The 26,680-nt window shown below is 48.0% G+C and overlaps 1 protein-coding gene across 1 annotated transcript in view; it reads right to left on the bottom strand.

Moving 5' to 3' along the window:
* Positions 1–8,602: 8,602 nt before the first annotated feature.
* The window catches only part of kcnh6a (potassium voltage-gated channel, subfamily H (eag-related), member 6a), a 42,553-nt gene continuing 24,475 nt past the window's right edge, over positions 8,603–26,680 (bottom strand). The window contains exons 7-16 of the mRNA XM_034909339.2: positions 21,186–21,611; positions 18,781–19,180; positions 18,302–18,501; positions 13,693–13,945; positions 13,335–13,528; positions 12,800–12,899; positions 12,083–12,352; positions 11,481–11,661; positions 10,939–11,137; positions 8,603–10,523 (exon numbers count right to left, since the gene is read on the bottom strand). Of these exons, the coding sequence (XP_034765230.2) occupies positions 10,248–10,523; positions 10,939–11,137; positions 11,481–11,661; positions 12,083–12,352; positions 12,800–12,899; positions 13,335–13,528; positions 13,693–13,945; positions 18,302–18,501; positions 18,781–19,180; positions 21,186–21,611 (2,499 nt within the window). The 3' untranslated portion in view covers positions 8,603–10,247. The remainder of the gene's footprint in view (positions 10,524–10,938; positions 11,138–11,480; positions 11,662–12,082; positions 12,353–12,799; positions 12,900–13,334; positions 13,529–13,692; positions 13,946–18,301; positions 18,502–18,780; positions 19,181–21,185; positions 21,612–26,680) is intronic.

The raw sequence follows: 26,680 nt of genomic DNA, 5'->3' as shown, positions 1-26,680 counted from the left end.
TCTATTTACTGGCTTTGCAGATGACACTATTTTTTCAAGCCACTTCCCATCGCTTGTGTTTTGAGTGTGCTAGCATGCAGGTTTGATGCACTAAAACTGAAGGTCTCTCGCCCCTTTCCGCTGCAGTCACACAGGCGGGCCCAGTCTCCGGATTGGACTGATTGAACTGTTCCAAGTGCACTCTGGATGAGTAGCAAGCACCAACTAGCAGCAGCGCTTGAGAGGTGTGGCGCCCCAAAAGAGGGATGAGGATTAAATGAAGGCTAGACTGCAGAACATGATACATTGTATACTGGGTGTGACTGGGGGGTGGTATAGAGGGACCCCAATTGATTCCTCCTTGGTGCTCAAGTCCAGGAATTCCTGTTTGAGCCCCGCCTACGTTTATAACTGGGATCCTTTTGCTTCATTTTATATGTGTTTCCCCGTTTCTTGTGCTGAATATGAAATGTTTCTCCTTCTTTGCATGTTTGTAGTGGAAACTTATTTTGCATTTTTCTGTCTTCGTTGATATCTTGATAGCAATATTAAGTGATTTTACTTTTTTTTTGTTTTCGTATTTAATCTTCTCTCACATCTACCTTAATCTAGACTATATTGTACCAGATAGAACAGAGTTGTGCATATTACTGAACCCTTTTATTAAAGCTCTGTTTGAGGGGTTCGGTGTTAGTGTGTGTGTGTGTGTGTGTGTGTGTGTGTTGCCGCTCTGGGAAGCTGTCTTTATTTGAGGGGTTCGGTGTTAGTGTGTGTGTGTGTGTGTTGCCGCTCTGGGAAGCTGTCTTTATTTGAGGGGTTCGGTGTTAGTGTGTGTGTGTGTGTGTGTGTGTGTTGCCGCTCTGGGAAGCTGTCTCTATTTGAGGGGTTCGGAGTTTGTGTGTGTGTTGCCGCTCTGGGAAGCTGTCTTTATTTGAGGGGTTCGGTGTTAGTGTGTGTGTGTGTGTGTGTGTGTGTTGCCGCTCTGGGAAGCTGTCTTTATTTGAGGGGTTCGGTGTTAGTGTGTGTGTGTGTGTGTGTGTGTTGCCGCTCTGGGAAGCTGTCTCTATTTGAGGGGTTCGGAGTTTGTGTGTGTGTTGCCGCTCTGGGAAGCTGTCTCTATTTGAGGGGTTCGGAGTTTGTGTGTGTGTTGCCGCTCTGGGAAGCTGTTTTTACAAGGAGCATCTCATTATCTTGTGAGGAGACATAGTGTTAAAGATGCTATTCCATTTCGTTTAGTCACTTTTGATAAAAAAAAATAGCTTTCTGTGTCCTCCTTAGATGAAATGTAAATTCTAGCTTCCCTGTAGTGACATCTGATTATCCTAGAATAAAATATATTCAGTTATTATGAAATCTTCACAGCTGGTACCATAGACAGACACCAGAGCAGGGTGTTGTGTTAGTTATAAGGGAGAAACTGTGCCTTGAACAGTTTGAGCTTCCACTGTGGACCTGCTCTCTGTGTACATTGCTGTTCCACTGTGGACCTGCTCTCTGTGTACATTGCTGTTGCACTGTGGACCTGCTCTCTGGACACATTGCTGTTGCACTGTGGACCTGCTCTCTGTGTACATTGCTGTTCCACTGTGGACCTGCTCTCTGTGTACATTGCTGTTCCACTGTGGACCTGCTCTCTGTGTACATTGCTGTTCCGCTGCGGACCTGCTCTCTGTGTACATTGCTGTTCCACTGTGGACCTGCTCTCTGTGTACATTGCTCTTCCACTGCGGACCTGCTCTCTGGGTACATTGCTGTTCCGCTGCGGACCTGCTCTCTGGGTACATTGCTGTTCCGCTGTGGACCTGCTCTCTGTGTACATTGCTGTTGCACTGTGGACCTGCTCTCTGTGTACATTGCTGTTGCACTGTGGACCTGCTCTCTGTGTACATTGCTGTTCCACTGTGGACCTGCTCTCTGGATACATTGCTCCAAATGCCTGTTTGTCATCTGCTTCTGCACAACTAAACCTTCTTTATTTCTATTATCCGTTGTGGGTGGGTGTTTTTTTCTGAAGCAGTGTTTCAAACATTGTAATACAGTAGCTGTTTATTTACAACAAATAAACCTTTTCTTACAAATACAGTTGTGTGTGAGTTTCATTATGATTGTCCACTTCTCTAAAAGGAAATGTGTTTCAGTGACTGTCAGTCATTAGAGGGCAGCACACAAGCCAAACCATGAGGCAAGGTCTTATCGAATCACATTTCAAAAGATCACTGTCAGATCTGCTAGGATGATGTCTGTAAGCTGCGATGTCTGTTGTCCTTCAGTCAGGGGTCTACTGAGTGTCAGTCATGTAAGCAGGTGGGGATACTTTCTGTGATCTAGTTTTAGATTTGTAGATTCACTCAGGTTACTAAATATGTCAGAACTAATCACCGTTCAATAAATAGACTGGCAGTCTGCAGCCTTTAGTTTACGTGGCGGCTTCTCTGAGCTGTGAAAATGAGTGGCCAAACATATGACTGCTGATCAAGGCTTAGAACTACTATAGAGTTTATCTGAACGTGAATCTGGAGACAAAAAAAGTTGTTGCCACTGACAGAAAACTGAATGCGGTTGTGTTGGAAAAGCGTCCAGCAGCAGTTAAAGTAAAGACAGTGCCAGTGAATTGCCTAACGTGGAAACAGATTGCCAGCTCTCCATTTGGCAATACCTGGACACAGAACCCTACAACGTATTGGATCTAGCAGCCATCAACTCTTTTTATTATTTGCAAGGAATGCACAGGAAATAAATTATATAGCACAGCTAGCCGAAGAACTTTGCCAGAAACATTCTGAACAGAAGAAGACTTCGGTACGCGCCACAAGCAACGACAAGGCCAGGTAAGACACTCTTGATAGTGCCCAACATGCAACAGCAGTGTGTCGAAATGGGTCTGCATGTGGATTGTGCAACACTTCGGCTTCTTGAGAACATGCTGCTGTTGCGATTGTATCGAAAAGCCATTTAAGCTCCATTTTTTTATTTTTATTTACATCGTTCCAGTTGCGTATGCTGTTAGGAAAGGGTTCATTTTGAATTGCTGAACGATCAATCAGTGCCTCTTTGCCAGTACCTGTAATCAATACGAAACCAATTGGATCCTCATTGAGTGCTGTATAAAAATGGGGATGCCAGGGTCTCTTATCTTGACCCGAACAAAGTGCTGGAGCTGTTGTTGCCATTGTTTGTGTCGTATAGAAACTTTGTTTATCTATGAGCTTTGCTTTTGTTTGCCGGATTGGACTGATGCACGACAACGACGGAGCTGAAGAACCTGCCGCACCCTTTGGGGTTTGTTTATCTGGACTGCGTGTTCTACAAAGTTTTCCCCTCTGTGAAATTTGGGTTGCAGTGTGTTTGCTGTATGGGGCTTTGGAAGGGGATACGACTGCCGTTCTATAGATACTTGACATTCTGAAAGCAGAAGTTGCTCTTTTTTGGGGGTATTACATCTGTGTGTGTGTGTATCTGTGTCTGTGAGTGAGTGAGTGTCTGTGTATGTGTGTGTGTGTGTGTTAGTGTCTATGAGAGAGTATGTATATCTGTGCTCCTTCAAGTCAAAGAGAACCACGCCACATTTTGCCACTGATCAACTTTATTTCTAATATATTTGATTGACAGTTAAAATGCATAATTCTATGAATATATTTAAAATATTTAAATATGAATACAAATACCTTTGATATTGCTAATAAAGTAAGATAACTGGTCCAGTGTGCTTTAACAGTCTAGGTATCGGCTGTGGAAGACACTCCCATGCTGGATTACAGGAGACATGTCAATCAGAGGCACCCTGGTCATCCCCAGCTGAGAGAACAGCCCCTGGGTCGGTGCCAGTGGGAATTCAATGCAAAAAATACATAGACATTTCCCAAGCTATCTGTGGGAGGGAAGGGGAGACAGGCATCTGCAAAACAGGTCAGAGAACCATTGGCAAACTCAGATCACAACATTGTCTCATTTGAAGTGCTTTTTAAAACCCAAAAAGTAACGACTAAAGCTAAGGTTTACAACTTTAAAAAGGCAAACTATGAAGAAAAGAAACAGAGACTAACAGAAGTAGACTGGAGCAAAATAGAGAAAACATCCACAGAGAAAGGATGGCTGTTTTTTAAAAATGTAGTACTAGAGGCTTAAAACAAATACATCCCAAAAGTAGATCATTCAAAATCTAAAACAAAATGGCCAAAATGGTTTAATAGATCAATTAAAAAAAAATATCCAGAGAAAAAGGGCACTTTACAGAGCATTTAAAAGGGACCAAAAACAAAGTACACAGAAAGAGTACCTGGAACTGCAAGCGCAAGGCAAGTTAGAATGGCCAAGAGAGAGATAGAAATGAACATTGCTAAGGGGGCTAAAACCAATTCCAAAAAGCTATTCCAAAATTATATTAGCAAGAGAACATTCAAAGTGGAGGTAAAATGTCTTTGAGATACAAATAGCAACATCATAGATGAAGAGAAAAAAAATAGCAAATATATTAAATGATTACTTTTCACAAGTTTTTACAAAGGAGGACACGGACATGTCGACCTGTTCCTATCCAGTTTTAAATAACTTTAGCATAACAGAGGCAGAAGTGTTAAAGGGACTAGGAGCTCTTAAAATAAACAAATCCCCTGGGCCGGATGAGATCCTCCCAATAGTACTCAAAGAAGTGAAAGAAGTTATTTACAAACCGCTAACCAAGATCATGCAACAGTCTCCTGACACAGGGGTTGTACCGACAGACTGGAAAATAGCAAACGTAATACCGATCCACAAAAAGGGAGACAAAACCGAACCAGGTAACTACAGACCAATAAGCCTGACTTCTATTATATGTAAACTTATGGAAACTATAATAAGACCCAAAATGGAAAATTACCTATTTGGTAACAGTATTCTGGGAGACAGTCCGCATGGTTTTAGGAAAGGGAGATAGTGTCTAACCAGCTTATATTTTTTTTTCAGGATGCAACATCGACAACGGATAATTGCAAAGTATATGACATGGTTTATTTAGATTTCCAGAAAGCTTTTGACAAAGTCCCGCATAAAAGATGAATTCTCAAACTGAACGCAGTAGAGATTCAAGGAAATGCATGCACATGGATTAGGGAGTGGTTAACATGTAGAAAACAGAAAGTACTGATTAGAGGAGAAACCTCAAAATGGAGCGAGGTAACCAGTGGAGTACCACAGGGAGCAGTATTATGTCCTCTGCTATTCCTAATCTACATTAATGATTTAGATTCTGGTATAGTAAGCAAACTTGTTAAATTTGCAGACGACACAAAAATAGGAGGAGTGGCAAACACTGTTGCAGCAGCAAAGGTCATTCAAAATGGGCAGTCACATGGCAAATGACATTTAATAGAGAAAAGTGTAAGGTACTGCACGTCAGCAATAAAAATGTGGATTATAAATATCATATGGGAGATACTGAAATTGAAGAAGGAACTATGAAAAAGACCTAGGAGTTTATGTTGACTCAGAAATGTCTTCATCTAGACAATGTGGGGAAGCTATAAAAAAGCCCAGTAAAATGCTCGGATATATATAGTGAAAAGTGTCGAATTTAAATCAAGGGAAGTAATGTTAAGAACATAAGAAAGTTTACAAACGATAGGAGGCCATTCAGCCCATCTTGCTCGTTTGGTTGTTAGTAGCTTATTGATCCCAGTTTACAATGCATTAGTAAGTCCTCATCTAGAATATTGTGTTCAGTTCTGGTCACCTTGTTGAAAAAAGGATATTGCTGCTCTAGAAAGAGTGCAAAGAAGAGCGACCAGAATTATCCTGGGTTTAAAAGGCATGTCGTATGCAGACAGGCTTAAAAAATTGAATCTATTCAGTCTTGAACAAAGACGACTACACGGCGATCTGATTCAAGCATTCAAAATTCTAAAAGGTATTGACAATGTTGGGCAGCAGTGTGGAGTAGTGGTTAGGGCTCTGGACTCTTGACCGGAGGGTTGTGGGTTCAATCCCCAGTGGGGGACACTGCTGTTGTACCCTTGAGCAAGGTACTTTACCTAGATTGCTCCAGTAAAAACCCAACTGTATAAATGGGTAATTGTATGTAAAAATAATGTGATACCTGTATAATGTGAAATAATGTATAATGTGATATCTGTATAATGTGAAATAATGTATAATGTGAGATCTTGTAACAATTGTAAGTCGCCCTGGATAAGGGCGTCTGCTAAGAAATAAATAATAATAATAATAATAATAATAATAATAATGTTGACCCAGGGGACTTTTTCAACCTGAAAAAAGAAACAAGGACCAGGGAGATTAGATAAAGGGGCATTCAGAACAGAAAATGGGAGGCACTTTTTTACACAGAGAATTGTGAGGGTCTGGAACCAACTCCCCAGTAATGTTGTTGAAGCCGGCACCCTGGGATCCTTCAAGAAGCTGCTTGATGAGATTCTGGGATCAATAAGCTACTAACAACCAAACGAGCAAGATGGGACGAATGGCCTCCTCTCGTTTATAACATTTCTTTTGTTCTAATAAAATTGATGGGAATAGAATATCTGCGAGCAGAGTTCCCTGAAGCGGACGGGCAGCTTGCGTTTATCTGAGTTATTAAAGAGTGAGTCCGATCTGTGAGATAGGAAAGTGCAAGCAGAGCCGAGTCATTCGTGTTTGTGCAGCTGAATCGTCCTTCCTAAAGGCTTTGAACAAATATACAAAAGAGAAACCTAGAAGACAGCACAAGGGACTGGCAGTAGATCTTTAGGCAAATAAACAACAAAAAATAACTTTCAAAGCAAAACAAAGACTGTCCTTTTCTGATAGGGTTTCCCTTTAAGAGAAACACTGACGTTGTCTGTGTCTGGCCTCCAGGTGGCGCTATTAATAAAAATACCTTTAAATCAAAGGCATGGCCTGGGTATGAAATATCAAAGTTATCTATGAATATTCTGTAAAGCATCATCTGTTTCAGTAATCATATCCTGGTGACTTTTTAAAACTCATTACATTAGAGAAGTTACTGTAACCTAAAGATGATAAATATTGAGGTTCCTCGAAAATCTATTCTCTTTGAAACAGCTAGTTCACATGAAGGGCACTTTACAGTAAATGGGGTACAGCGTTATTCTACCCTTCATTGATACACCATCTACCGCAGCACAGTGCAAAGAGCTAACAGCAGAAACAAAAAAACAACAACACATCCCCGATACAACATGAAACTGCAGCGAAATAACACAACACATCCCCGATACAACATGAAACTGCAGCGAAATAACACAACACATCCCTGATACAACATGAAACTGCAGCGAAATAACACAACACATCCCCGATACAACATGAAACTGCAGCGAAATAACACAACACATCCCCGATACAACATGAAACTGCCATGAAATAACACAACACATCCCTGATACAACGTGGAACTGCCACGAAATAACACAACACATCCCCGATACAACATGAAACTGCAGCGAAATAACACAACACATCCCCGATACAACATGAAACTGCCATGAAATAACACAACACATCCCTGATACAACATGAAACTGCAGCGAAATAACACAACACATCCCCGATACAACATGAAGCTGCCACGAAATAACACAACACATCCCTGATACAACATGAAACTGCAGCGAAATAACACAACACATCCCTGATACAACATGAAACTGCAGCGAAATAACACAACACATCCCTTATATAACATGAAACTGCAGCGAAATAACACAACACATCCCTGATACAACATGAAACTGCCACGAAATAACACAACACATCCCCGATACAACGTGGAACTGCAGCACACACTACTGTACAGTACATACTACTGATTCAGCGATTTGAACTGGGGAGTCATTCTGTTTTCATTCCTTGTCGACTGCTCTCTTTGGCACATGATTATAGGTAACAGATCCGACGCTCGCAGTGGTACCACAGACAGACGTGCCCCGGATCTACTGACTGAAGCCATGCAAGGACAGGGCTCAGTTTGCAGTGTGAAGATTACAGGGATGACGGCTCAATCAGTGGTGTTTACTGAACCCATGTAATAACAGTGAAAGACATGCAGAACTTGTGTACACCAGGCACACAATGCGTGCGTATGGCTGTCTGTCCTTGTCCTGTTGCTGCCTCACACAGTCAAACTTGAGTGCATGGGGGGGGTCGGCTTAGAGTGAAGGTCTCCAAACGATGTGATAATATTGCCATGGCAATTTAAATGATAACATCATCTTTTTTTAAAAGTGTGCTTGCATGTTATAAAATTATAAATACCTCTGAACAATGTAATGCTTAACTGAGAACAGGGTGGACAGAATCTCGCTCTCATCTGAAGGAGGGCTTCACCTGCACCAAAGAGCTGCTCCCACTGCTCGAGCTCTGACCTGGAAACAAGGAACTCCAACACCATCTCACTCCCGTTAAACACCATCTCACTCTGCAGCTCCTGATTAAACACCATCTCACTCTGCAGCTCCTAATTAAACACCAGCTCACTCTGCAGCTCCTAATTAAACACCAGCTCACTCCCATTAAAAACCATCTCACTCTGCAGCTCCTAATTAAACACCATCTCACTCTGCAGCTCCTGATTAAACACCATCTCACTCAGGTTAAACTTCATAACAAAAGGACACTTAATGCAAGCTTCAGAATTTAAAAACTTTAATAACTAGTAACTTATTGACACATTTACTGATCTTTTTTACATTTTACACTCGGCTCATAACACTTCCACTATGTAATATCCTTCAGGTACCTCTCCTTTTCAACACAGGTACAGCAAGTGATCCAGTATTCTCCAGGTTCATTTACCCCTACGAATTTAAACAATAATCTGCCAGCATCACTATTAAACTGACACTTTATTGGCTGGTTTCACAGACCCGGATTAGCACTAATCTTGGTTTACCTTACCTAAATTAACATTGGGTAATCCAAGACTAGTGCTATTCAGGGTCTGTGAAACCAACCAAAAGGGTCTAAATGTGTAATTTGAGTCATTAGTACCAGCAGGTGATTCTTCACTTCTAAACTCTGTAGAGGATATTAAAGTGTCTACAATGACATGTGCTTAAATTAATAATTATTTATTTATTTTGTATAAAATGGAAAGCCCCATTTTTTTTTTTTTTTCAACCCGGCTCACCGCTGCCACCCCTGTGCTGACTCAGGAGAGATGAAGCGTCCTCTGAAGCGTGTGCTGTCAGCCGACTCTGCAGGCCCGCCATGCAGCCACCTCGGAGCTACAGCTCCGGGCAGCTTACAGGCAAGCCCGCAGGTGCCCAGACAGTCTACAGGGGTCACTGGTGTGCGGTGAGCTAAACCCCCCCACAGGGCAGCGCTCGGCCAATTGTGTGCCATCCCCTGGGAGCTCCCGTCCACAGTTGGCAATGGAATAGCCTGTGCTATTCGAACCAGTGACCTCCAGGCTATAGGGCGCATCCTGCACTCCACGCAGAGCGCCTTTACCGGATGCGCCAGTCGATAGCCCCCTGCTTGTGCTTAAATTATTCAGATTTGTTTTCACTGTATGCATTGGTAATGCAGTACACGGGACACTTGGGTTTTGACTGACTCACAGTTGTTGCTGTTCAGGACTTGCAGTACCACAGTGGATCAGGGCGATTCCAAGACCTCAGAATCGGGGCACAGATTTGCATCAGCAGGGAGCCCCTCCCCCTGCTCTGTGCTGCAGGAAGTGAACAGGTGAAAAGAGCTCCCTGTGCTCCTGAGTGTCCTGCACTGCTGTCTTAGAAAGACGGCACGCTGCAACTGCAGACTTAACAAAGGGGTGGGACCAGAACATCCTCAAGTCAGTTAGCAGAGGACTCACGTCGGCACTAAAGCCATTGTAATCTATGGAAACAGCTTTCAAACTACGAGCAGATTATCCTTGAAATGATCGTATTCATAGGCAGACAGTATTCTGAGGCAGAATGGAGTTTACAGTTCAGAGAGAACATTGTTTATGAACATGAAAAGAAAACAAAAAGTGAAACAGTCTGTATCCTGCGCTTGTATAAACAGGGCAGTTCCCTAAATCTCTACGAGGCATCAACAGCGCCCCCTGGGAGTGAAGAGGATCAACAGCACAGCCCCCCTAGGGAGCTCTACAGCAGGGTAACTAGCCAGTGAGGTGGGGCTGCTCCTTCCAGCAGCAGTCCAGGGAAGCACAGTGATGTCCTCCTGGGGGAAGCAGCTCTGAGGCACCAGTTCCATGATCTGCTGGGTCTCTCAAAGTGAAGTTCCTGGGGTGGGCAGTGAGGGAGGTGGGTGGGGGTGGTGTGGCTCTAACTGCCCGGCAGGAGGGGGTCAGACACGTGCCTCTGGATCTCAGCCAGCCCTGTGGAGGTCTCTAGGTGCTCGGGAAGGGAGGGGAAGCGGATGCTGCTGTAGAGTCCGGAGGGGCCCATCATCACCAGGGGCCGCGGGGGGCCCAGCCCGTGGGCTGCCTGCTCCGGCTCAGGGTAGATGAGCATCGTCTCATCAGAGGCCACGGTGGGCAGCTGGATCCCGCTGGACAGGGAGTCCCGAGACTTGAGGTTGAACTTGTCCGAGTCGGGGCTCTGCGAGGTGCAAAGAGACACTACTGGATCACAATGAGCTGTGATATTACAATGAGCATCCTGGGAGTGAAGCCACATACTCAATACACATTCAACAGGGCTTGGACACAACTAGAAGACATGTAACATCAGATCACTTCTGGAAGCAGAGGTAGACCGTGTGCATTTTCCTAATATTATTTTTTTTAGTATATTTTTTGTGTATTCTGTGTAATTCTCTATTGTTGATCATTATTTGCACATCACTGTGCATTAAAACCCCTAGATGAAGCATTGTGCACGGATATGCTTCCCAGTCCTGAGGAGTCTTTACAGAATGTCAAATAATAATCAACGCAGAAACAACAGCAGAGAGTTATGCAGAACACACCCAATAGGATGTTAAAATACGATTATCCTTGAAGCACTCTCTTACCTGTAAGGGGGAGGCCAGGTTGTCCACCTGCACAGGTGCAACGGGCTGTGTGGTGTGCATGACTTTGGCCCCGGGGCAGTACAGAGCAGGTGGACGGGTGCTGGGCGAGACGTCGCTGTAGGCAGGAGGGACCGGAGCCATCTGCCTCTGGAGCAGCTGCAGGATCACGCTGATATCGGTCGTCATCCGAGACTCCAGCCTGGGGACAGGGAGGACTGTTACTGCTGACTCACAGCCCACAACAGGGCCCACCTTCTGAGCAGATCCTACGGACTCTCACACCCATTTTATCTGCACTGAATCTGCTGTCTCTCAGACCCATAGTAGTGCTAGTTCACAGGTCCCCTACAGCCCTCTATACTGTAGGGTGTGTGCTAGTTCACAGGTCCCCTACAGCCCTCTATACTGTAGGGTGTGTGCTAGTTCACAGGTCCCCTATAGCCCTCTATACTGTAGGGTGTGTGCTAGTTCACAGGTCCCCTATAGCACTCTATGCTGTAGGGTGTGTGCTAGTTCACAGTCCTCTTTCCTGCTCCACTCACCTGTTGAGCTGTGTTTGGAGCAGCTCCAGGCGGGACTCCAGCTTGCTGGGACGGTCCTCTGTGCAGGCCAACGGCCGGTACGCAGCCTGGACCGAGGAGGAGCGCCGCTGGCTCTCTGAGTACTGACTGGGCCGCCTCTCCGGCCAGTAGGTGAAGAGGCTGGGCATGTTGAGGGGGGCCGCTGGGGGCAGAGAGATTCAGAATTGAAATCTACAATGAGAGCATGACAATGAAACATTTTCTTCAGAGTTCTGCAAAGAAGTACAGGCTTGTCCCTTGTCCCTCAATACCTGTGTAGAGGTGTCCCCCTGTCCCTCAATACCTGTGTAGAGGTGTCCCCTTGTCCCATCCCTCATACCTGTGTAGAGGTGTCCCCTGTCCCTCATACCTGTGTAGAGGTGTCCCCTGTCCCTCATACCTGTGTAGAGGTGTCCCCCTGTCCCCTGTCCCTCAGTATCTGTGTAGAGGTCCCCCCCGTCCCGTGCTTCATACCTGTGCAGGGGTGCCCCCCTGTCCCATCCCTCTTACCTGTGTAGAGGTGTCCCCCGTCCCCTGTCCCTCTGTATCTGTATAGAGGTGTCCTTCTAACCCATCCCTCATACCTGTGTATGGGGGTCCCTGCTCCAGTGCAGTGTTGCTGCTGGGGGTCAGTAGGTTGACCATGGTGGGGTGGTAGTCTTGATTATCGCCCCTTGGTGGGTACAGCTCCCCCTTGCTCTGCCCCAGTGGCTTCATCTCGTCCTCGCTGGACTCAGAGCAGGGGCTGGGGCTGCTGCACAGCTCTTCCCAGGGCTGCCTCGGCACTGCCCCCCGGTGGTTCGGCAGCTGAGGGCAGGACTGGTCCGGGTGCGAGTCCTCTCTGTCCATCCCGTCTGGAAGGAGGATAATAAATGAAGCTCTAAAAACAGCCCTTGGTCTGTGGAAACCTACAGCAGGGACGTCATCACTGTATCCCAGCTGCACATCACAACGACAGCACAGGGAGAAAGAAAACTACTCTTCTGATCGGTGGTCTGAACAACAACACAGTTACATCCATTGAGTGCCAACACAGAGCAGTTTAAAACATCTGTGAAAAAAGGTCAACACAAGAAGAATATGATGAGCACTGTAAGTCATGATGACTCCTGAGAGTAAACCCTTGACTGAGACACTGAGCTCTTCCACTAAGCAGTTGAGGGAGCAGACTGCTTATTTTGTGTCATGCAGAACATCAAAAAGTGTCCGTTGTTTGTTGATAGCATGTTATTTGTTCCTTAAGACATTCTCTGGGCATGCATACAGATCCCTCAGTCCTGGCAGGCTAGCAGGTCACTCACCTGGTCGGTTACGTCTGTGCAGAGAGTTTCTCCTGCGTCGTGGCCGGCGGTACCCGCAGTCCGAATCTTCACTGGGCAGCGAGTGGATAATTCGATCTGCCTGATACAAGAGAGCTTCAGTAACACAGCCGTCTCTGTCGTGTCACTCCTGCTCCATCCAGACCAGGTCTTGCAAACCGCAATGCAGACGCAGCGCAAGATTCACTTTACCTTCTATTAAGAGCTGCTGTGCTATTTTCCAGCTTGCAGCGCCATCTAGTGATGTGCACCTGCAACTCCTCTCATGTATTCACGGTCTGAAAACTCTCGAACATGTCTATTAAAAAGTGCTTTCACATTTATTCTGTGAATGTAACCTGCCCAATTCATCACAACCATAGTCTTTTTTAAATATAACATAATGGCAAAGGCCTGAAAACTCAATCAGCCCCCCCATGCTCCCCCCCGATCCCCCCTCCACTCCCTCCCTGCTCCCCCCCCACTCCCTCCCTGCTCCCCCCCACACTCCCCACTCTGCTCCCCCCCAGCCACTCACATCTCTCAGGTTGAAGGTGATCTCCAGGCTGCTCCAGAAGTTGTCTGAGAAGTCGGGGTACATGTCCAGCACCTCCAGCAGGTCGTCTCTGTGGATCTTGTGCAGGTCGCAGTAGGTGAGCGCGTGCACGTCTGAGTTTGACTTGCCAGGGCGTGCGTACAGGCTGATGGGCTCCCCGAAAGTGTCATGCTTTCCTGGAGGGGAGGGGGGAGAATGGGGGTTTATATCCCACCTGGCTGATTGTTACTGAGGTGAAATGCACTTGTATTCCTATCTGTTCACACTGTCAGTTATAGTTTCGAGGAAGAGGAAAGCCTCGTTCTCATTGGTGGTACAGAAGAATGGTCCCGCCCCTCACCCAGGATGGCCACCACCACGTCGTCTCTCAGGATCTCGATGGACCCGCGCGAGATGAAGTACAGGGCGGTCAGCACGTCTCCGTAGTGCACCAGTGTGTCCCCCGGCGGGGCGTGGGTGGTTTTGAAGCGCATGGCCAGCGCCCGCAGGCAGCCCTTACTCGCCCCTCGGAACGCCTTGCAGTTCTGGAGCAGCGTGCGGTTCAGGTGCAGACAGATATCAGCCTGCAGACACTCAGGAAAACCCTTCAACACCTGCAGACACAGAGAGGGACAGATAGGCCATCAGCCACTGGGACAGAGAGGGACACAGGCCATCAGCCACTGGGACAGAGAGGGACAGGGATGTGGGACAGACAGACAGACACACTGGGACAGACAGACAGACACTGGGACAGAGCGGAATAGACATTAAACACAACAGCACCATGCATGAGAGGCTCATCACAAAGCACTGTGCTGTCCAACAAAACCAGCAGCACTGAGAAACTTGTACAATGGTGAATGAGCCCTGCCAGTTAGTAGGGTACACGGGGGGGAGCCCTACGTACTGCCCCGCAGCTGCACTGGGGGGGGGAGCCCCACTCACTGCCCCACAGCTACACGGGGGAAGCCCAGGATCACATGCTTGCACAAACCTCAGGGAGATGTGTTTGGGGGTCTGATTTGTCCCGAGATTTATCATATTGAAATCCCTGCCCCTGCTCCATTTGCACATCCAATTACCCGTGCTATTGAGCGGGCTGATTGCTGTGGGACGCTGTGCCCCCGCAGCTGTGATGAGACTCCTTCACATGGAATTGACAGACTGGGCTATTTGATTTTCCATTTGCCTCCATTTGGTAGTTTTAACAGTATTTTTATTTCACTGTAAGACTGGAGGCCAGATTCATGGCGTTGGGAAGGTCAGTATTTACATCTTTAAACAGAGAGAGTTAACTCTTTCCTGTAAAAGGTAACTATACTGTAAATATGTAACCAAAACAGGCTCCTCTTGGAAATTATAACTGCTCACAACTGCCAAGCAGCCAAGAAGCAAAGACCCCAAATCCTGCCTCTGTGGGCTGCTTCGTGGACATAGTAGTCAACTGTAACTTCCGGGTGGCAGCTAGGCTGCAGAAAAGTTACAATACTTCACTGCTTTGGTGAAATTAAATGCTGAACAGGAGGCAGTGTGGTCTAGTGGTTAGAGATGAGGGACTGGGAGGGAGGCAGTGTGGTCTAGTGGTTAGAGATGAGGGACTGGGAGGGAGGCAGTGTGGTCTAGTGGTTAGAGATGAGAGACTGGGAGGGAGGCAATGTGGTCTAGTGGTTAGAGCTGAGGGACTGGGAGGGAGGCAGTGTGGTCTAGTGGTTAGAGATGAGAGACTGGGAGGGAGGCAGTGTGGTCTAGTGGTTAGAGATGAGGGACTGGGAGGGAGGCAGTGTGGTCTAGTGGTTAGAGATGAGAGACTGGGAGTGAGGCAGTGTGGTCTAGTGGTTAGAGATGAGGGACTGGGAGGGAGGCAGTGTGGTCTAGTGGTTAGAGATGAGGGACTGGGAGGGAGGCAGTGTGGTCTAGTGGTTAGAGATGAGAGACTGGGAGGGAGGCAATGTGGTCTAGTGGTTAGAGATGAGGGACTGGGAGGGAGGCAGTGTGGTCTAGTGGTTAGAGATGAGGGACTGGGAGGGAGACAGTGTGGTCTAGTGGTTAGAGATGAGAGACTGGGAGGGAGGCAGTGTGGTCTAGTGGTTAGAGATGAGGGACTGGGAGGGAGGCAGTGTGGTCTAGTGGTTAGAGATGAGAGACTGGGAGGGAGGCAATGTGGTCTAGTGGTTAGAGATGAGGGACTGGGAGGGAGGCAGTGTGGTCTAGTGGTTAGAGATGAGAGACTGGGAGGGAGGCAATGTGGTCTAGTGGTTAGAGCTGAGGGACTGGGAGGGAGGCAGTGTGGTCTAGTGGTTAGAGATGAGGGACTGGGAGGGAGGCAGTGTGGTCTAGTGGTTAGAGATGAGAGACTGGGAGGGAGGCAATGTGGTCTAGTGGTTAGAGATGAGGGACTGGGAGGGAGGCAGTGTGGTCTAGTGGTTAGAGATGAGGGACTGGGAGGGAGGCAGTGTGGTCTAGTGGTTAGAGATGAGAGACTGGGAGGGAGGCAGTGTGGTCTAGTGGTTAGAAAATTGTTTCTAGGAAGTAGTCTTTCCATGATTCTGTTTTGATTGCTACAGAATAAATGATATTGGCAATCTGCTGCAAGACTAGGCAAATAATGAAATAGTATAAATGTATTGAGACAAGTCTAATCTTCCAGACCATCACTGGTTAGCACCAGAGCTGTCAGCTTCACTGCCTGCTAGCCAGCTAATAGAGAGGCATCGCTGGGCTGGTTCAAAGGCAATCAGACACGAGTCCTCAGCTCAATACACATCACAGTAATATTAAAATACAATCAATCAGAGAAGCCTCTTCTGTGCTATCACACTTTTACACATTATCCTAACAACACATCCAGTCTGGCTGCTGCATCAATGGCATGCTCCAGAGCTCTTGAACACAATGTTTTCTACCAGCAGGTGAGTAACTGCACTGTTTATGGATTGAGCTGTATTGCTGCTGTTGTTTTTTAATTGTGTCCATGGAGCCAGCATTTCGCACTGCAGCGATGGCCACAAGTGTTGCATCACCTAGAATTTTAGGATTGAGACATAATTATAAAAAAAACCTATATGAAAATAATTTAGATCTTTTATTTAACATTGTGTAATCAAAGAAACTACAAAATTATGTCACAAAAGTCTACCGGAAGCCCTAATAGTAGACAGTATTTCATGCTGGATTTTGAAATGTCACATTTTTCAATTTTTGTCCGTTTTTTTGTTAAGCATATGAAAAACTACAAAGCGGTGTGTAATTCAATATGTTAACGTAACATTATTCAGCAGGTTTCATTCGACTTTATGAAGCAGAATTCTAGTTATTTCTATAGAGTGACGCGAAACAGCTGTACATTACCCAGCTCCCAAGCCAAGGTGATTACATCACGTGACCTGCAGCTCCGCACACAAGAATAAGGACCCTGGCTGTTTTGTGGCTGTTTTGTGGACTGTATTGAAAAGTATCCTGTGTTTGGACCTGAGAGCTGAGAGTCACGCGGGTCTGTCCCAGCACTGACACAGACTCAGAGCCCAGATCAAACCTGACAATAGATTTCAGCTGGAAAACCACAGCTCTGTTGCTCCAGACAGTGCAATAAAGCACACTGTTATACTGCAGCACTTTGATTGTGTCAAATTCTACTGCTGGGATCCACAGAATACTCCCCAGCCAATTCAGCAATTACAGTGCATTCGTGCAAAAATAAAAAAAAATGTTTATATTGCAAACATATTAAACAATAAACATGCAGGTGTAAGAAATGCTGGTTAATAGTTTTCATATTCTAAGATCAAAACCCTAACCCTGACGCACCTGCTGCATCACAGACGTTTCCATCGTGTTTGTTTTTGTATTCTGTGATAAAAGGGTCAATAAATCACCCCTCAGGGAAAAACAAGAGCAGGATTGAAATCGAGTGAAAGGGCAGCGGTACAGAGATCTGCTTCTGGTTATATTGTTAACACCCTCCCTCTGTACTTCACACACACACACACACACACACACCTGTCCTCCGGAGTCATGTGATCCATCGACATGGGACTAAATTTCACCTCCATACCATTGAAACCCAGATTCTAAACCAGACCCAGGCACCCTGCTGCTGTGCCAGTGCTGCTCTCCTGCTGTTCAACCCCCTCGCTCCTGGCTCTCTCACAGACGCACCCAGCCGCCAGTCCTGGCTCTCTCACAGTCACACCCAGCCGCTAGTCCTGGCTCTCTCACAGTCACACCCTCACAGTCACACCCAGCCGCCAGTCCTGGCTCTCTCACAGTCACACCCAGCCACTAGTCTGGTTCTTCTGGGTTTTTGACATGTGAGGCTTGTGTCTCTGCTGTGGTTGATCACCTCCATGCCAGCACTCTGTGCTCTCAGTACCTGCCTGTCTGGCTGTGCTGTGCTGTGACCCCTGTTCCACCATGTTGTGTTCGCTGTGCCCTCGCTCTGCCCTCACTGTGTCCTTGCTGTGCCCTCGCTGTGCTCTCGCTGTGCCCTGGCTGTATCCTCGTTGTGCCCATGCTGTGCCCATGCTGTGCCCATGATGTGCCCTCGCTGTGCCCTCGCTGTGTCCTTGGTGTGCCCTCGCTGTGCTCTCACTGTGCCCTGGCTGTATCCTCGCTGTGCTTATGCTGTGCCCTCGCTGTGCCCTCGCTGTGCTTATGCTGTGCCCTCGCTGTGCCTATGCTGTGCCCTCGCTGTGCCCTCGCTGTGCTTATGCTGTGCCCTCTCTGTGCTTATGCTGTGCCCTCTCTGTGCTTATGCTGTGCCCTCGCTGTGCCCTCGCTGTGCCTATGCTGTGCCCTCGCTGTATCCTCGTTGTGCCAATGCTGTGCCCTCGCTGTGCCCTCGCTGTGCCCTCGCTGTGCCCATGCTTTGCCCTCGCTTTGCCCTCGCTGTGCCCTCGCTGTGCCCATGCTGTGCCCTCGCTGTGCCCATGCTTTGCCCTCGCTGTGCCCTCGCTGAACCCGGGACTCACCGCGTTCATGTCGATGCCGTTGGTATAGGACCAGGCGTGCTGGAAGTACTCCTCCAGTCTCTGCCGCAGGGAGCTGGGGATCTGGTGGAAGCGGATGAACTCCTTCACCCGCAGCATCTGAGTGTGGTAGCGCGCTGTGCCCGAGTACAGCCGCTGGATAATGGCAGAGACGTTACCAAAGATACTGGCGTACATCAGGGCTGGGGGGAGAAGCAGTCTGTCAGGGGGTTACACTGGCAATTAATACTGACACTTTATAGTGACACTAACAGCATGCAAAAACACCAACAGCACAGAGACACATGAACACCATGCTTTCACTGTGATTTTACCATGCTGTAATACACAACCATGATTCCTATACTCTGAGAGATTGTAGATGACTGAGCTTCTAGATAGCTCTAAACAATGTGGTATGCTTAAGACTACCACCCCCAGCATATCTCCTCCATGCTGCTCATCATGAATCCCAAACTTACAGCCGATGAGCATGACGCAGATGGAGAAGATCTTCTCGGAGTTGGTGTTGGGGGAGACGTTCCCGAAGCCCACGCTGGTCAGGCTGCTGAAGGTGAAGTAGAGCGCAGTCACATACTTGTCCTTGATGGAGGGGCCGGAGGAGGCGTTGCTATCGTTGTAGGGTTTTCCGATCTGGTCGGCCAGCCCGTCCAGCCAGCCGATCTTGTGCACCATGTAAGGGCGCTCCACGTTGCCGATGGCGTACCAGATGCAGGCGAGCCAGTGTGCGATGAGGGCGAAGGTGCACATGAGCAGGAAGAGCACTGCCGCGCCGTACTCGGAGTAGCGGTCCAGCTTCCGCGCCACACGCACCAATCGCAGCAGCCGAGCCGTCTTCAGGAGGCCAATCAGAGTGGTGGTCTGGGGGGACACAAGGGGCGGGGTTTCAGAATATATTGAGAACCTGTAAGTGTTAATGAAGGAGTTATATCTGCCATCATTATGCTTCTCTTAGAGGCCATGTGCTCATGTGTAGCTAACTGACATTGTAAAAACAGAAAGGGATGGTCTGTTATACAGTGTGTTTGAATGCTTGTTCTCAGCAATACTTTTTGTTTATGACACCAGAGTCTGAGTCCTGAGCGGAACGCTGTGTGCTGTGTGGGGTTCTGTCAGTCAGGGGAGGCTGATAACATTGAGGCAGCTCTGACAGGAGGCTGGATCTTATCTGCCTCCCCGGCTGCCCGTGTGCCCTCGTCTCTGCAGATCGGAGCTGATACAGAGCAGGCAGCTCCACGTTCCATTGATCTGCACAAAATGAAACCAGCTAGCTTCTCATCTGATGCTATCCTCAACTCATCTTTTCAAAGGAATCGCTGCAAGAAGGAATACCAATAGCTGGTGAACACAAATCCCTGTTAGCGGACTGGAGATAGTGGATTACGCAGCACAGAGCTCAGTATAAGGGTGTATTTGTAGAGTGACACAGAGCTCAGTATAAGGGTGTATTTGTAGAGTGGCACAGAGCTCAGTATAAGGGTGTATTTGTAGATGCAGCACAGAGCTCAGTATAAGGGTGTATTTGTAGAGTGGCACAGAGCTCAGTATAAGGGTGTATTTGTAGAGTGGCACAGAGCTCAGTTTAAGGGTGTATTTGTAGAGTGGCACAGAGCTCAGTATAAGGGTGTATTTGTAGAGTCGCAGCACAGAGCTCAGTATAAGGGTGTATTTGTAGATGCAGCACAGAGCTCAGTATAAGGGTGTATTTGTAGAGTGGCACAGAGCTCAGTATAAGGGTGTATTTGTAGAGTCGCAGCACAGAGCTCAGTATAAGGGTGTATTTGTAGAGTGGCACAGAGCTCAGTATAAGGGTGTATTTGTAGAGTGGCACAGAGCTCAGTATAAGGGTGTATTTGTAGAGTGGCACAGAGCTCAGTATAAGGGTGTATTTGTAGAGTGGCACAGAGCTCAGTATAAGGGTGTATTTGTAGAGTGGCACAGAGCTCAGTATAAGGGTGTATTTGTAGAGTGGCACAGAGCTCAGTATAAGGGTGTATTTGTAGAGTGGCACAGAGCTCAGTATAAGGGTGTATTTGTAGATGCAGCACAGAGCTCAGTATAAGGGTGTATTTGTAGAGTCGCAGCACAGAGCTCAGTATAAGGGTGTATTTGTAGATGCAGCACAGAGCTCAGTATAAGAGTGTATTTGTAGAGTGGCACAGCGGTAGTGCTTCAGTAGGTATTACTCGGCAGTAACCCTTTCAGCACAGTATCTCATGCTAGGGCTCTATGTGTTCCTTTCCCAGAGGGCTGTGAGGGAGTGCCAGGGATATCCAGCTGGTTCCACAGTTTCCATAACAGCAGAGTGGTGTCTGCGTGCCAGTCTATTACTATGTCAGAATGAGGGCCTGACTCCTGATCCCAATCCTGGTGCTGCATCTCCCTGGTGCTGCATCTCCCTGGTGCTGCATCTCCCTGGTGCTGCATCTCCCTGGTGCTGCATATCCCTGGTGCTGCATCTCCCTGGTGCTGCATCTCCCTGGTGCTGCATCTCCCTGGTGCTGCATCTCTCTGGTGCTGCATCTCTCTGGTGCTGCATCTCCCTGGTGCTGCATCTCTCTGGTGCTACCTCTCCCCTGTCCTGTACCTTCCCAATACACTGTCTCTATTCTTCATATTCCCAGCGCTATACCTTCTCTATTATATTCTATATAGAACATCTACTGTAGGTTTTGTGTGCAGAACCTGCCTTATTTGTTACCCTTTGGTAGAACTGGGTAACCCACATCACCTGAGCTAAGGACAGGGTCCTAAGCAGACAGACAGACAGACAGACAGACAGACAGAGATGCAGACAGACAGACAGGCAGAAAGATAGACACAGACAGACAGACACAGACAGACAGACAGACAGACAGCAGTGCACCTCATCGGAGCCGGAGCGGAAGATGAGCAGGTCGAAGGGGATGGCTGCCACGATGTCGATCAGGAACCAGCCCTTGAAGTAGTGCACGGCGATGCGGCCGGGCTGGCTCACCACCTCGTCGTGGATGTTCACGTAGGTGGTGCGGAAGTTGATGAGGATGTCGATGATGAACATGATGTCCACGATGAGGTCCACCACGTTGAGCGGGTTGCAGGTGTAGCCACAGCGCCGGCGCAGCTCCTCCTCCTGCTCGTTGAGAAGGAAGGCTGCTGAGTAGGGTGTGAACACCGCTGTGTAGATCACCAGCAGCAGGATCAGCCAGTCCCACACTGCCTTGAAGGGGCTGTAGTGCAGGATGGTCCACTTGTGGATCCGGGGAGCCTGCAGCTTGTACTCCGGGAGCACATCGGCACCCAGCGACAGCACCTGGGAGAGAAGAGACAGTCAGCCTCCACCAGGGGGCACTCACACGTTCAGAGCTGCAGCAGAGGCTGAACGACACTATTTCACAGGGTACTGCTCTGCTTCCTCTAAACTCTCTCCCTGGTACAGCTCACTTACACATTAGATTTTTCTCTGTGTGTTTTGCGTAATTTATAAAACCCTTTGAGATGCTGTATTCAATCAGGGATCCTATTATTACTCGTCTTTCCAGTTCACCTGCCCTTTAATCGAACAAGCTCACAGTTAAGGGTGGGGGGGAGGGGTTTACTGCCCTATTGAAAAGCCGCTAGCTAGTGTGTCTCTCCAGTTTGAACTTCAGCTAAATATGCTGCAGCACCCTGCGTTCATTGAGGCTGAGTGTGTAACTGTCAGTGTCACTGCAGTCAGGCACAGAGAAGGGAGAGCAGGGGGGCGTCCCATCACCAGATGCACCTCCCCAGCATTCAGTCCAGAGTTATGTACAAGCAGGGAATGATAACTGAGCCCAGTTACTCCAAACAGAGCGGATACACACATCTGAAAAATGTTACTTATTTCAGACAGCTGTTATCTTTTACCTCTATAAATGTTTATTGCTGTATAGCATGGCAGAAGCATAGTATAATGAAATCATGATATAGCACAGGCAACAGGGCCCATCAGCTCTGCAAGAGATCATCAGAATAATGTGTATCCTCTCCCAGTCTAGAGGATAGACCACCACAGCCTCCCCGTCCAGGCTGCACCCCACCACCACAGCCTCCCCGTCCAGGCTGCACCCCACCACCACAGCCTCCCCGTCCAGACTGCACCCCACCACCACAGCCTCCCCGTCCAGGCTGCACCCCAACACCTCAGTATTCCCGTCCAGACTGCACCCCAACACCTCAGCCTACCCGTCCAGACTGCACCCCAACACCTCAGCCTTCCCGTCCAGACTGCATCCCACCACCACAGCCTACCTGTCCAGACTGCACCCCAACACCTCAGCCTCCCCGTCCTAACTGCACCCCAACACCTCAGCCTCCCCGTCCAGACTGCACCCCAACACCTCAGCCTCCCCATCCAGACTGCACCCCAACACCTCAGCCTCCCCATCCAGACTGCACCCCAACACCTCAGCCTCCCCGTCCAGACTGCACCCCAACACCTCAGCCTCCCCGTCCAGACTGCACCCCAACACCACAGCCTCCCCGTCCAGACTGCACCCCACCACCTCAGCCTCCACGTCCAGACTGCACCCCAACACCACAGCCTCCCCGTCCTAACTGCACCCCAACACCACACCCTCCCCGTCCAGGCTGCACCCCAACACCTCAGTATTCCCGTCCAGACTGCACCCCAACACCTCAGCCTTCCCGTCCAGACTGCACCCCACTACCTCAGCCTTCCTGTCCAGACTGCACCCCAACACCTCAGACTGCCTGTCCTCCTCTCTATGAATCCCCTCCTCTCTATGAATCCCATCCTCTCTATGAATCCCATCCTCTCTATGAATCCCCTCTCTATGAATCCTCCTCCTCCTCCTCCTCTCTATGAATCCCCTCTCTATGAATCCCCTCCTCTCTATGAATCCCCCTCCTCTCTATGAATCCCCTCCTCTCTATGAATCCCATCCTCTCTATGAATCCCCTCTCTATGAATCCCCTCCTCTCTATGAATCCCATCCTCTCTATGAATCCCCTCTCTATGAATCCCCTCCTCTCTATGAATCCCCTCCTCTCTATGAATCCCCTCTCTATGAATCCCCTCCTCTCTATGAATCCCCTCCTCTCTATGAATCCCATCCTCTCTATGAATCCCCTCTCTATGAATCCTCCTCCTCCTCCTCCTCTCTATGAATCCCCTCTCTATGAATCCCCTCCTCTCTATGAATCCCCTCCTCTCTATGAATCCCCTCCTCTCTATGAATCCCATCCTCTCTATGAATCCCCTCTCTATGAATCCCCTCCTCTCTATGAATCCCATCCTCTCTATGAATCCCCTCTCTATGAATCCCCTCCTCTCTATGAATCCTCCTCCTCCTCTCTATGAATCCCATCCTCTCTATGAATCCCCTCTCTATGAATCCTCCTCCTCCTCCTCCTCTCTATGAATCCCCTCTCTATGAATCCCCTCCTCTCTATGAATCCCCTCCTCCTCCTCTCTATGAATCCCCTCCTCTCTATGAATCCCCTCCTCTCTATGAATCCCCTCCTCTCTATGAATCCCATCCTCTCTATGAATCCCCTCTCTATGAATCCCCTCCTCTCTATGAATCCCATCCTCTCTATGAATCCCCTCTCTATGAATCCCCTCCTCTCTATGAATCCCCCTCCTCTCTATGAATCCCCTCCTCTCTATGAATCCCATCCTCTCTATGAATCCCCTCTCTATGAATCCCCTCCTCTCTATGAATCCCCTCCTCTCTATGAATCCCCTCCTCTCTATGAATCCCCCTCCTCTCTATGAATCCCCTCCTCTCTATGAATCCCATCCTCTCTATGAATCCCATCCTCTCTATGAATCCCATCCTCTCTATGAATCCCATCCTCTCTATGAATCCCATCCTCTCTATGAATCCCCTCTCTATGAATCCCCTCCTCTCTATGAATCCCCTCCTCTCTATGAATCCCCCTCCTCTCTATGAATCCCCTCCTCTCTATGAATCCCCCTCCTCTCTATGAATCCCCTCCTCTCTATGAATCCCCCTCCTCTCTATGAATCCCCTCCTCTCTATGAATCCTCCTCCTCTCTATGAATCCCCTCCTCTCTATGAATCCCCTCCTCTCTATGAATCCCATCCTCTCTATGAATCCCATCCTCTCTATGAATCCCCTCTCTATGAATCCCCTCCTCTCTATGAATCCCCTCCTCTCTATGAATCCCCCTCCTCTCTATGAATCCCCTCCTCTCTATGAATCCCCCTCCTCTCTATGAATCCCCTCCTCTCTATGAATCCCCCTCCTCTCTATGAATCCCCTCCTCTCTATGAATCCCCTCCTCTCTATGAATCCCATCCTCTCTATGAATCCCCTCTCTATGAATCCCCTCCTCTCTATGAATCCCCTCCTCTCTATGAATCCCATCCTCTCTATGAATCCCCTCTCTATGAATCCTCCTCCTCCTCCTCCTCTCTATGAATCCCCTCTCTATGAATCCCCTCCTCTCTATGAATCCCCTCCTCCTCCTCTCTATGAATCCCCTCCTCTCTATGAATCCCCTCCTCTCTATGAATCCCATCCTCTCTATGAATCCCCCTCCTCTCTATGAATCCCCTCCTCTCTATGAATCCCCCTCCTCTCTATGAATCCCCTCCTCTCTATGAATCCCCTCCTCTCTATGAATCCCATCCTCTCTATGAATCCCCTCTCTATGAATCCCCTCCTCTCTATGAATCCCCTCCTCTCTATGAATCCCATCCTCTCTATGAATCCCCTCTCTATGAATCCTCCTCCTCCTCCTCCTCTCTATGAATCCCCTCTCTATGAATCCCCTCCTCTCTATGAATCCCCTCCTCCTCCTCTCTATGAATCCCCTCCTCTCTATGAATCCCCTCCTCTCTATGAATCCCCTCCTCTCTATGAATCCCATCCTCTCTATGAATCCCCTCTCTATGAATCCCCTCCTCTCTATGAATCCCCCTCCTCTCTATGAATCCCCTCCTCTCTATGAATCCCATCCTCTCTATGAATCCCCTCTCTATGAATCCCCTCCTCTCTATGAATCCCCTCCTCTCTATGAATCCCCTCCTCTCTATGAATCCCCTCCTCTCTATGAATCCCCCTCCTCTCTATGAATCCCATCCTCTCTATGAATCCCCTCCTCTCTATGAATCCCCTCCTCTCTATGAATCCCCTCCTCTCTATGAATCCCCCTCCTCTCTATGAATCCCCTCCTCTCTATGAATCCTCTCCTCTCTATGAATCCCCCTCCTCTCTATGAATCCCCTCCTCTCTATGAATCCCCTCCTCTCTATGAATCCTCCTCCTCTCTATGAATCCCCTCCTCTCTATGAATCCCCTCTCTATGAATCCCCTCCTCTCTATGAATCCCCCTCCTCTCTATGAATCCCCTCCTCTCTATGAATCCCCTCTCTATGAATCCCCTCCTCTCTATGAATCCCCTCCTCCTCCTCTCTATGAATCCCCCTCCTCTCTATGAATCCCCTCCTCTCTATGAATCCCCTCCTCTCTATGAATCCCCTCTCTATGAATCCCCTCCTCTCTATGAATCCCATCATCTCTATGAATCCCCTCTCTATGAATCCCCTCCTCTCTATGAATCCCCTCCTCTCTATGAATCCCCTCCTCTCTATGAATCCTCTCCTCTCTATGAATCCCCCTCCTCTCTATGAATCCCCTCCTCTCTATGAATCCTCTCCTCTCTATGAATCCCATCCTCTCTATGAATCCTCCTCCTCCTCTCTATGAATCCCCTCCTCTCTATGAATCCTCCTCCTCCTCTCTATGAATCTCCTCCTCTCTATGAATCCCATCCCCTCCTGTTCTCACTGCGATGCTTGCTCATCCAGTCGGCTCTCACATAGCAGTCCTTAGTAACAATGGTTGCTAAGAGTGATGCCATTGACTTAATTGGATTTCAAACCCAACTAGCAACATTTAATTAACGACACTCTGAATGAGCACTGGCTTGTAATGACAGGCTGCCATTTAATGAAATGTAAATATTCTGGGACACCAGCTATTGAGCCCGACAGAGATACAGTCAATCATTTCATTTTAGAAATGTACTGCAGTGCACAATAGCAGACCCAAAGCAAGGTGAGGGCATGGTGAAGGACAGATACATATTGTAAAACATGGTAAAGGCTTGATTAACCACAGTAAATCTGCAGTAAAAGTTGTAAAACATGGTAAAGACGTGATTAACCACAGTAAATCTGTAGTAAAAGCACGGGAATCTGTAAAGTTAACATGCAAAAATACCATTGTAAACTCTTATAAGGGTTGCCTACTGTTGGCTGTGCCTGGCTTGTTATAAATGATAAACACATCCTACTCCAGCAGCTGAGAGAATGAATTCTGTGGCTGCAATCACTCTCTCTTTGAGGTGTTCTTGTTTGCCTTTGA

Source organism: Acipenser ruthenus, chromosome 33 (genome assembly GCF_902713425.1).
Source record: "Acipenser ruthenus chromosome 33, fAciRut3.2 maternal haplotype, whole genome shotgun sequence".
NCBI lineage: Eukaryota > Metazoa > Chordata > Actinopteri > Acipenseriformes > Acipenseridae > Acipenser > Acipenser ruthenus.
The sequence above is the reverse complement of the archived record's forward strand: the minus strand, read 5'-3'. Positions and strand labels throughout refer to the sequence as shown.